Source organism: Galeopterus variegatus, unplaced genomic scaffold (assembly GCF_000696425.1).
Source record: "Galeopterus variegatus unplaced genomic scaffold, G_variegatus-3.0.2 Scaffold4536, whole genome shotgun sequence".
Classification (NCBI taxonomy): Eukaryota; Metazoa; Chordata; class Mammalia; order Dermoptera; family Cynocephalidae; genus Galeopterus; species Galeopterus variegatus.
Window position 1 is genome coordinate 47370 of NW_007730647.1, and position 12008 is coordinate 59377.

The 12008-nt window shown below is 47.0% G+C and overlaps 1 protein-coding gene across 3 annotated transcripts in view; it reads left to right on the plus strand.

Moving 5' to 3' along the window:
• MYH11 (myosin, heavy chain 11, smooth muscle) overlaps positions 1 to 12008 on the plus strand; it is a 111919-nt gene that overhangs the window by 41549 nt on the left and 58362 nt on the right. For 2 of the 3 annotated variants that reach the window (XM_008587771.1, XM_008587769.1), the window contains exons 4-8: positions 775 to 877; positions 2616 to 2636; positions 4823 to 4915; positions 7970 to 8033; positions 9451 to 9549. In XM_008587771.1, coding sequence (XP_008585993.1) covers positions 775 to 877; positions 2616 to 2636; positions 4823 to 4915; positions 7970 to 8033; positions 9451 to 9549 — 380 coding nt within the window. The remainder of the gene's footprint in view (positions 1 to 774; positions 878 to 2615; positions 2637 to 4822; positions 4916 to 7969; positions 8034 to 9450; positions 9550 to 12008) is intronic. The other variant, XM_008587770.1, reaches the window with a different exon arrangement.

Here is a 12008-nt window from a genome sequence, read left to right on the forward strand (position 1 = left end):
CAGAGGTGGTATCTGGAATGCTTGGATGAAACAATCCCACCATGATGATCTCTGGTGGCCCTGAGAGGCAGCTGGCTTAAAAAGGTCATTTGGTAGAAAGTCAACCCCTCATATTCTAGGAGTACTCTTTTGATAAGACAAATAATGCCCTGTTGATTAAAACCTATTAGTCATGTACACCATAGTATGAATTACTTCAATCACGTTTATCCTTTGATACTTGACTGAGTTCATTAGCTAGCCACCTGATACCCAGGGTGGGATTCCCCAGAGGATGAAGGGGCGAGCATCTGCCCAGTGGCCAATGGGATGATGAGTTCTTTTTTCCATAGGAGAGCTTCTGAAACTTTTACTTTAGGTCCTGGTACTCTGAGAGGGACTTATGTCCTTCCTTGAAGGCTGCCTCTTGCCTGGTCCTCCCATTTCTAACACGGCTAATAAAGTCTTAAAAGTAGACAATTCCAAATAAACCTAAGTTTGGGCCTTTGTAGGGAAACTCAGTTTTTCTTTTTCATTCTTTTCATCTGAATCCTTTCCAGCATCCTCTCAGAAGGAGGAGATTGGGTATTGGACCTGGGTTTGAGGTGCAGCTCAGCCCCCTACCATCCATGTGACCTTGGGCGAGTTACATCCCTCTGGGAGCCTCAGTTTCCCCATCTGGGAAATGGCAGCAATGACCATCATTGTCCTGCTTTGCTCATAGAGCTGTAGAAAGTATCCACGGAACACCCACATAGGTTATTCCAGCTTGGTCACTGTTCCTGTGTCTTTCAGAGGCGAGTCTGGAGCCGGGAAAACAGAAAACACCAAGAAAGTCATCCAGTACCTGGCCGTGGTGGCCTCCTCCCACAAGGGCAAGAAGGACACAAGCATTACGGTGAGTGGCGGGTTCCCGATCAATGGCCATGCCCTAGCAGAGAGGTCTCCAGCCTGACCAACGTACAAACAGATCACATCATAAGAACTTGGGCCCCATATCTAGCCATCCCCTCCCCCAACAGCTCACAGTGGGGATCGTTTTTCCACGAGGCAGGCCTGTTGGGTCTGGGTGATTCCTTGCCTAGGCTGGAAACCTCCTCCTACAGGTGCCTGTTTTGTGAAAGGGGAGTAAGCCCTCTCCACAGTGCTTCCCATCAGGGCATCTCAGTAATGGCACTATTGTCACTTTGGACCACATAATTTTCTGTTGTGGGGGGCTGTCCCATGCACTGTAGGATGCTTAGTGGCATCCCTGGCCTCTGCCCCCTAGATGCCAATAGCACCCCCCCCTTTCAGTTATGACAACCCAAGATATCTGCAGACGTTGTCAGATGTCCCCTGGATGGGCACAGTCGCCCCCCACAAAGATGGAGATGTTTGTATCTGTATGTGGGCTTTGGTCCAGTGCTATACAATGACTATTGACTGAGCACCTACTAAGTGCCAGGCACCACTGGGATGGGAATCCAGCGATGAGTCTGAGAGATGCTGTCATTCTGTCCCCTGAGCTTCCAGACAAGGGTAAGACAGAAAGCTGCTGTACCATCCCACAAATAACCAGATGATAGCAGTGTGATTAAGGGCTTGGAAGGAAAACAAGAGCAGGTTTCTAGAGTCATCCCTTCTTGGGTCTGTCCTTTTCTTCCTCCTCCTACATTTTAGCCCTGCATCATCTGTCCCAGAGGAGGGGACAAGCAGTGGGGCTGCGAGGACTGGCCAGCGCCTCTGTCTGAAGGTTTGGGCACAGGAAGGTGGGAGAATGGAGGTGTGACAATGGCGTGGGGTGTCACTCCAGGTCTTGTTTCAGGCCCTCAGAGGTGACCATGGAGCAGTCACAGTAGGAAGCTTAGATCTGGGATGGGTGTAGGTCCTAGCTTCAGAGAACTTTCTTTCCTCAAACAAATGCAAGAAACCCAAAGCCTGGCATGTCAGACTGTCTCTGGTACATTGGTTTGTAGCTACGGTGTGTAGGAGCAGATGCCCCCAAAGTTTGTGTGGCGGTGACAATACAGCTTCCCATTGCCTGTCCTTTTCCTGTAATAGTAAAAGTAAGAAATGATAATACTTAATATTAATGACTAATCTTTATCAAGGACCTACTACGTGCCAAACAGTTTTCCCCCTGCATCTGCGAACACATCTCAGATATGTCTCACTGGATACCATTTTAAAGAGCTCACCGTGGGCCGGGCTGGTGGTGCACTGGAGAGTGCGCCGCTTGGGAGCGCGGCGGTGCTCCCGCTGAGGGTTCGGATCCCATGTGGAGACCGGTTCCCGCTCACTGGCTGAGCATGGTGTGGGCGCAACACCGAGGGTTGTGATCCCGTTGCCAGTCCCTGGTACGGGTGCAACACTGAGGGTTGCGGTCCTGTTACCAGTCAGTAAAAAAGACAAAAAGGAAAAAAAAAAAAAAAGAGCTCACCGTGACCCCAGAAATTACAAAAAGCTTTGAAACATCTGGAAATTAGCAGTGGGAGGGGGCTGAGCAGAGAGAAAGGAAAAGGAGCTACTGTCCTAGTTCTCTTGGGGAATCCAGGCTGTTTGGGGGGATTGAAGTCATATGTCCTCCAGACCCCGATGTACGTGCAACAGAAATAACACTGACGTTTGTTTTATACTGTATCGTTCAACCACAGCAAGGCCCATCTTTTGCCTACGTGAGTAACTGAGAGTGTTTTCCTGGTGTGTGCAGGACCACGGAGTGTGTTTAGATCTGCATGCTCCTATTGCACCCCCTGAGTCCCGTAGCTGATGGTAGAAGGGGGTAGGCCCCCGAGTTTCACATCCCCAAATCAACAAACACACCAATGTGCTGTCCTGCGGGTGTCTGATGACAGGCGGGGTGTAGGGGTGCACTTGCCACTCGCAGGACACCCATTGGAATCCCCAGGGTTGTGCTCCAGCCTGGAATGGATTTCCCCAATTCAGAATGAATCCCCTCACCCATCCTGCCAACATGTCCACCACTGGTACCCTTGACTGGAACAACCAAGAGACATTAGTCCTGTCTGGTCGAGTGTTTTAGGACTGTCAGAACCTAAAGCTTCTGTGGCTTGATTGACAGTCAGTCAATGGCATGGCTCTGGCATGCCTCCCTCCCCTCTCCCTGCCATCAACCCTAAATTTCTCCCCCAGCCCTGTCCCCAGCACACCTGTGTGTCATCATGCATGCGTGTGCGGTGTGTGTCTGTCTTCTGCATGCCAGTTGCTTGACCCAAGACTCCAGAAATAGTCTCGGGTTAACAATGCACTAGCTTTGGTGGTGCGGTAAGTCCCCAGCTATGCAACACGTGACCTGGTCCTGCTTGGATCTCTGCATATGTAAACTCATCTCTAACGCAGAGCTTGGAGGGCTGGCGTATGAGTTTCAGCCTGGAGGAGACCCTCGGGAGATCTTCCATGGCTCCTAGAGAGATCACACTCAAAGTACCTTAGTTAGACCCTGAGCGAAAGGGTTGTGGATCAGAACAAGGATCAGAATTCTTATTTGGGATCTGCTCCTCCGTGACCTTAGCTGAGTCACTTAACTTCTCTGGGCCCCAGTCTCATCATCCACTGAATGAGGGGTTTGAACCAGGTCCCCATGTTTAAAGCTCTCCTGAGAGGACCTTTCAACCCCACCTGCTGGAATCCCCATTCTAGAAAGGGAGCCTTTTTGGGGGGACACTGGAACCCCAAGTTTGTTTTGACAGAAGTGATTCCTCTAGTCTTCTCCTCATGAGCCAAGGAAAGCCCCTGGCTCACATTATAAATTTCCTCAGGTCTCAATTGGGGCGATTCCACTCATAGCTCAGCTTTGCACGGGGATGAGGCTTTTGCTTCATCGTTCTCTGGGAGCTGCAAAGGAGGAGGGCATGTGAATACCTAAAAACAAATAAATAGTAGCTTCTGACTTTGTCCCTTTAGTGATAGCTACCCACGATGCCCTCCTGGTGTACAGGGGAAAAACGAGAAAGCCATGCCTGCCCTTTTCTCCTCTAGATGCTTTCCTGGCTTCTGTTTAGCCCAGCCCTGCTTCCTGAAAAGAAAAAGAAAGGGAAGGCAGTAGGGAGAACAAGGAGTAGACCCTCAGGGGCCAGCGCTTCCCAGAGCTGCCACGTTTGGGGCTAGGCAAAGAGCAGCTCATTCACTTTCCTGGCATGACTTACCTTGTTGGCCCTTTCCTGCCATGATTAATCACGTGACCGCATTCGTGCAGAGGGGGCCGGTGGGCTGTGTACAGTCTCAGCTGCATTTAACCTGATGAATGGAGCTCAGGCAACCTGCTTTGCAGCTTTGTTCTGCAGTTGGTTGAAAGGATTCTTGGTGGGTTTTGCACATTCCTTACCTGTCTTCCATAGGAGACTTCAGAAAACCAGTCCCGAGAAAGGAAATAACTTTTAAAAATTGCATTTGAACAATTGAAAGAAGAATTGTAGTGGTTTAGCTTGAAGAAGGCTGCTTGCTAAACGTGAGCAGCAGCAAGACCACCATGTACAGTGGGGCAGGTTGTGCACTGCACAACTCCATGGGGCACCATTCACTAGGATGTAAATGAGGTCCCTGGCATTGTGCACTATGGTGGTTTGAGTGGCAGTGACATTGCATAGATGAGCATGCCCTGTTCTTGGAAAAATTGGCCTTCCTAGGGAGCAGATGTCCTAGCTATCAGAGAGCTCAGCCGGTTGCTTCTCTCCTAAAATCCCCTAGTAAATCTGGATGTTAGCGCCAGGGTTTAAGAAGAGGTAGAGGATAGGAGAGAACCTGTGGGTGAGGGGCAGAGTTTTGTGACAACATCCATCCAAGGCAGAAATGTCAGGACCTGGGTTGCTTTCTCCAATAATTAGATGTGAATGAATTTTAGGGGGAGCTGGAAAAGCAGCTTCTACAAGCAAATCCGATTCTGGAGGCTTTTGGCAATGCCAAAACAGTCAAGAACGACAACTCCTCACGATTCGTAAGTAGCAAATCCATGTGGGTTTTCTGGAAAAGGCACGGGTCCCCTGATGTCCTCTTCTGCCTGAGAATGCAGAGTATATGCAAGCAGGGGGATCTGAACTTGAAGGGGTAGAGATGAATGTGTCTATAGCATTTCACTCTGTCTTCAGTCCTGTATTGACCTTCCAATCTTGCAAGGGCTCCTGCCACTCATTCATTCATTAATTCATCTACTTATTCATTCAACAAATATTCGTTGAGCATCTGTTGTGTATTAGGATCCTTCAAAAAGTTCGTGGAAGGACTTGGATTATCTTTTAATTCCATTGTTCCATGAACCTTTTGAACGACCCTTGTATTAGGTCCTCTGTTAGACATTTGGCATTCGCAATTCATTCAGTAAGTATTTACTGAGCACTTAGTATGTGCTAGACACTTACATCCAACACTCATTGATTTATTCAGCAAAACGTGAATTGAGCATGTACTACATACTAGGCACATATGTCCTTCCACAAATATTTATTAAGTTCATACTGTATACAATCATTCTGGTAGGCATTTTTACATGCACACTCTCTTTTTTTCTCCCTATTTGCTGAGTTAATTTTATTATGCACCGACTGTATACCAGACACTGAACTAGGCTCACAGGATCTCAGTGAACAATTCAGATGTGCTTCTAGCCTTCATGAAGCTTGTGGTCTAGTTGGGGACCAGCAGTCAATGAGACAGGAGGCGCCACCTTCCCATGCACTCTTTCCCAGACTCCAGCGGTCTCCCCTTTCTTGCTCAGACCTAATAGGAGCAGGAGAACTCTGAAAGTGGGTGGTTGACGGCATGTAGGCAAAAATTGCTTAATTGTACAAAAGAGGACATGGCCTCCGTAGGAGACTCAGAAAGATATTTCAATGAGGACAGAATGCATCCGTGTTCTGTAGTGGGGGTCTCAGGACTGTCGCTCATTGGGATGGGGTCCCGTGAAAAACCCTTTGCAGAAACCAGTCAAACAGTGGTCTCCAACCCTGCGTACCCCAGGCCCATTTTTTTACAATAAACAATTAGAATGTTCCCCTTCCTTGCCTGAAATTAGTCATAAATAATATCATAAATATTTATTAAGCACTTACTGTGTACAATCATATATCAGATTAATACAAATCAGCCCCAACTGTAATGCCTAACTAATATGAAAGAGAAATAAAATAAGAAAATTTATAATAAAAATGTACATGTCAACACATCAATGCTCAGGCCAGAAGACATGGTAAGAGTTGGACACTCACAATCTACACCCAGAATCACTGTGACTTGTGATAGCTACAAATACAGTGTGTGGGAGGGTGGAGTAGAAGAGAAGGGTCGGGAGGGTCTTGGGACTGATACTGTTGGGGTGGGATTTTCCAAAACAGTAACTGATTCTTGGTAAAGCTCTGAACCAAGGAATGCTCTTCTCTAGAATTACACAAATGTGACATTCTTATAATAGAGCAACATTTAAAAAATTTTTTTCTGTGCTTTTATCTAAAACAGGGTTCGGTGCTAGTCTCAGCTAATTACAAACAGATTGCTCTTCTCTAGAATTACACAAATGTGACATTCTTATAATAGAGCAACATTTAAAAAAATTTTTTCTGTGCTTTTATCTAAAACAGGGTTCGGTGCTAGTCTCAGCTAATTACAAACAGATTTTTCACCTCCCTGTATGTCAAGTGGGACGTTTGAAAGTCACGGGGGAGATGGACAGTGCCTGGTGTCAGGGACTCTCCAAAGTGTCCTTGTCCCTTGTTCACTAAGAGCAGTAGATGCCCCCATCATGTGACAAGTGAAACAGTCACTTCCCAAGATTTCCAAAATCCCTGTGGTGGATGTGCCGCCTCCACTGAGAAGCGCTGCTGGCCTGCTGTGATCCAGCACAAAGTCTCCAGCACTCAAACAAGAGCGAATTCAAGATGAACTCCTAAAAACCTCCTCCACTCACGGGTGCCCCCTATAGCCTTGAAAAGCAGAGAGAGGGATGGTGCCTTGGTCTCACCCATGACCAGCAGTCTCCCTGTTGCAGTAGCAACGATGTGGTCGTCCCTAATCCTTCTCCTGTCTTCTTTCCTGATGGGGAAATTTTGAAGGCTTTGTCAAGGCCTGAGCAAGCCTAGGGGATTATGTCCACACAAGTGAACACTTCCCGCTATGTAATAGTGTGGGGACAGGATGGGACACTCTATCAGCAATTGAGAAAGTAGGAAGAGCATCTGAGCTGCAGGACGCAGGACTGGGCCCCGCCCTTTGTTGTATGGCTCAGCTGAGGCACAGGCAGGTGGACTGGGCCATCCTCTCCAACAGGAGATATCTGATGCGCAGTCCTGCCTATGGGACATCTTGCGCAGGGCCTGCTTGGACATTGTGGCTCAGAGGAGCCACTAGGCGTGCTCACCTGTCCCACGTATGGCTCAGCTGAGGCACAGGCAGGTGGACTGGGCCATCCTCTCCAACAGGAGATATCTGATGCGCAGTCCTGCCTATGGGACATCCTGCGCAGGGCCTGCTTGGACATTGTGGCTCAGAGGAGCCACTAGGCGTGCTCACCTGTCCCACAGAGAAGGTTTAATCCGCAGTGGATAATGGGTTGGGAGTGGCATGTTTTGGCAGGGCGGGGGCTGGGAGGTAGGGAGCCTTCCAGCCGCTATGTGAAGACAAACCTGCCTTCTACTCATGGCTCTGCCTCTTAGGAACAATGTCACATTGGGCAAGTCACTCGATCTCTTTCAGCCTCAGTTTTCCCATCTTTAAAATGGGGATAGACGTTATGAACTTACAGTCATCACAAGAGCCAAATCAATGAAATTGATTTGTGAAAGTGTTTGACAGGATTCTCTGTCACTGGAAGGCCTTGGATTATCCCAGCTCAGCAGATGTTGGTTCCCTCTGATGAGCTGACCTGTGAGGCTCTGAGTGTTTGCATGAATCTTTTTTTTCTCTTGCTAATGCTGACATCTCCCTCCCCAACTACCTGCAGTGTGGGGTAGAGGGGCTGAGGCCAGGCTGCAGACCATGAACTGTGTTTTCCTGTTGGCAGGGCAAATTCATCCGCATCAACTTTGACGTCACCGGTTACATTGTGGGAGCCAACATCGAGACGTGTATCCTTTGAGCCTGGGCCCCATGGGGACCCTCACCACCACTACCACCAACCTCCTGCCTAGAGGCTGAGGGGGCCCAAGAAAGGCACAAGAACCACCCTGTCTCCCCAGGCTCTTGGGTTCCTTCCAGAACAAATCTTCCTTGTGGTTGTTTTTCCTTAACAGCAGGCATTGTGGTATATGGTTATACAAATGTGGACCCTGGGTTTGAGCGCCAAACAGCCTGCATTGGGAGATGTGTGGACAAGCAGAATTCTGAAACTTGAGACTTATAGGAACAGGTTCTTGTTTTCTTTGTGGGAAGCAGGCCCCTGGCCTCAGACTAGTCCCAGATACCCTTTGAGACCAAGTGCCCTTTGTCAGTGACAGCCCTGCTGTCCTGGGGCTGCAAGGCAGGCCCACCCAGCCAGAATTCCTGTCCTGCAGCTGGGAGGGCTGCCAGGCTGCAACCAAGTCCAAAGCTGTGGCCCTCTTGTCCTGTGACCTGTGCACACACTTCTCAGCTGTTCGTGTCCTGTGTTTAGGGCAAGCCCCAAGCATAGCCTGCCCCTCTGACCTCAGCCTTCCTTTTAGATCAGTGGTCCTCAAAGTGTATCCCCTGGACAAGCAGCAGCAGCATCTGTGAGCTCATTAGAAACATGCATCTCAAGCTCCACCCCAGACTAGCTGCATCAGAAACTCCGAGAGTGGAACCCAGCAATCTGGGTTTTTAAAAAGGCCCTCCAGGGATTGTAGCAGCACCACGGGGAAGTCTGAGAACCACTGCTTAGCAGGTTGGAAGTGGGCTAGGATGGCCAAGGCCTTGCTAGCCACTGTTAGGGCTTGAAGAGGACAAAGTCTGCCCCCCCCCTCCCCCCCGATATCTCACTTAACGCTGAGGAAATCCACCTGGTGCAACAAACCAGCCTCCCACCTGCCTTCCCCCACCCCCGTGGCACAGCAGATCTCCTTAGACTAATTAGTGGGGCATTTTTATAGTCTCTTTCCCCTCACTTCCGTCAGACCTCCACTTTTGGAATTGAGCACACGGAGGATGCTTTTGCCCCTTTCTAGCTGTGCAGTCTTGAGAAATGACTTCACCTCTCTGAGTCTTGGTTTCTCTATGCTTTTCCTTTTCACTCAGTTTCCCTCACCTCTTTTTGGGCCTGGGGTCTAGCAGCAGCACCCACTGGTCCTGTTTGTCCACAGGGGTCAAAGTCAGAGGTTGCTGATCCCTGGGTCAGTCCCAAATGGTCAGCCCCTGTGAATCAGACAGGTTTGGCTGACTCTGCCCTGGCTCTAAGGCTCTTCAGAACTCTCTAGGTCCTAGGGATTTCTCGTCCAGCAGGTGGTAGGACAGGAATGGGGGAGAAAGGTTACATTTCTGTGAGGGGAACACCTGAAGTATCCCCAGAATCCTTAACTGCTCCCAACCCAGATCTGCTGGAAAAGTCACGGGCTATTCGCCAAGCCAGAGACGAGAGGACATTCCACATCTTTTACTATGTGATTGCCGGAGCCAAGGAGAAGATGAAGAGTAAGTGACTAGCAGTGGTGTGTGATTGGGAGGCTTTAGCCCTCCCTGTGATCAGGATCCAGGGTTAAGTGATTGGCTATTAAAACAGCTGAGATCCTGCCAAAGATGAGTATTTCTTCATCGCCTTCTGGTGAGTGTGGCTGTTATTCCACCATTCTCACGTGCTGACCAGCTACAATGTGACATAGTAGACAACAACTTCAATTAGATATTAGATCATTAATTTGTTTTTTCTGGTGGCTGGCTGGTATGGGGATCTGAACCCTTGACCTTGGTGTTATAAATACTGCGCTCTAAACAGCTGAGCTAACCAGCCAGACTTTAGGTCATTAATTAATCATGTCTATTTACGCTGGAAGACATCAAGTCCAATTAGACACAATCTGTGCCTTCAAGGAAGGGAGAAAGACCTATCTGCCAATTTATAAAATTTGCAAGTGTATAAGGTGCGTTCCGATTTTATAAGCAATTTGCAGGGGCAGTGAAACTAAGTACTTTTCATTATATATGTTTTTAAAGTGACTTTGAAGCCGCCTTCATAGGACAGGTTCAACAAATTTTTTTCTGTAAAAGGCCAGATAAATCTTTCAGGTTTTGCAGGCCACATGGTTTCTGTTACAACTAGTAACTCTGCTACTGTATTGCAAAAGTAGCCACAGGTAATATATAAACCAATGGACATAGCTATATCACAACAAAACTTTGTTTTCAAAAACAGACAGTGGGCCGAAGTTTGCTGATCTCTGTTGTAGGGAAAATATTTTTTCATGTAAATACAATATACTGTATGCCAGATTCCAGTAGGAAATTAAAAGCTCTGGGCACGCAGTAATCTACCAACTCTTAAAAGAATGTGCAAATCACATAGCTGAAAAAGGAATGCATCAGTGAATATAGATGTATAGTAGAGTCTACATTTTAGTAATAATTTTGAATCTATAGTTTTATAGAAACAATATAAACTTTGCTTCCCATCAGTTTTGTGGCCCAGGGTTAGTGATTTGGGTTAGGACATTTCCCAAAAGGATGTGTGTGAGCTGGCACCTTTGCTGTGATGGGGTGTATTACAGAGCTCTGCCACTAGGGGGTGGCATTATCTATTACTTACATCTACCAGCTTGGACTGCTAGAGCATATGGTATGAGGTGGAGCAATTTGGGATAAAAGAGAGAATGCTGAATGGATGTCATACATGGGCAAATATGGGAAATTAGAAGTTACAGTGCAGGACATAATGGCGTGGCCCAAGGCAAAATGTTTACATCCCCCTCTCTCTATTTGGCACCAAAGTCCACCGTTTTGTTGTCTGGTGACTTGGGTCCCAGTTTTGTGCTCTGCCACTAGTCTTCCAGAAATTGGGCAAATGTAAGGCTCAAAACTATAATTCCTGGGGGCCATTTGTATTCTTGATGATTGAACTGCGAAAAGGTTAGGCTTTTAGAGAGAATCAAATATTACTAAAATTATCCATACTTTGGATAATGAATTCTTGGCAAAGATCCAAATCCTTCTGACTTCAATCAGGTACTTCAGTTAATCCAAAAGCTTGACTTAACTGGTGTCTTGGGTCAATTTAAGCTCAAGTTTATCAAGTAGCTTCCAAGTGACTTGATCCATAAAAGACCTTTGTTTAAAAAGAAAAGTATCTCACTGATCTCTCTCCAAAAGTGTAATCCAGCCTAATTAAAGATTGGTCTTGAAGAGGATACTTGATATGTTGGGGGATTAATAAAAGCATGTAGTACAAGAAAAAGGAAAGCAATTATAAATTTGGGGAGCAAGAGCACTGAACAGCACCAAAGGAAATGTAGCTACAGAATATGAGTTTACAGAGAACAATATTTAATAGATGTAGTAATATAAGCAGGGAGTTGGCAAATATTTTCACTAAAGGACCAGATAGTAAACATTTTAGACTTTGAGGAGGAAATGTAGCTACAGAATATGAGTTTACAGAGAACTATATTTAATAGATGTAGTAATACAAGCAGGGAGTTGGCAAATATTTTCACTAAAGGACCAGATAGTAAACATTTTAGACTTTGAGGACTATGTTTTCTGTTGCAACTATTCAATTTTGTTGTTGTAGCAAGAAAGCAGCTGTAGAAAATAGACAAGGAAATGGGAGTGACTGTGTTTCAATAAAACTTCGTGGATGAAAACAACAGTGAGCCAGATTTGCCAACCCCTAATATAAGCCTTATCTTTTTTAAAAAATGTATTGATTGATTTTTTTTTTTCCTTTTTTTGTCTTTTTTCGTGTCCTTTCCTTTTTTTGTCTTTTTCCGTGTCCGGCAATGGATCACAACCCTCAGTGTTGCGCCCGTACCGGACCGGGACCGGCAACGGAATCGCAACCCTCGGTGTTGCTTCCACACCTCACTCAGCCAGTGAGCGGGAACCGGTCTGTATGTGGGATCCGAACCCTTGGCGGGAGCGCCACTGCACTCCCAAGCGGC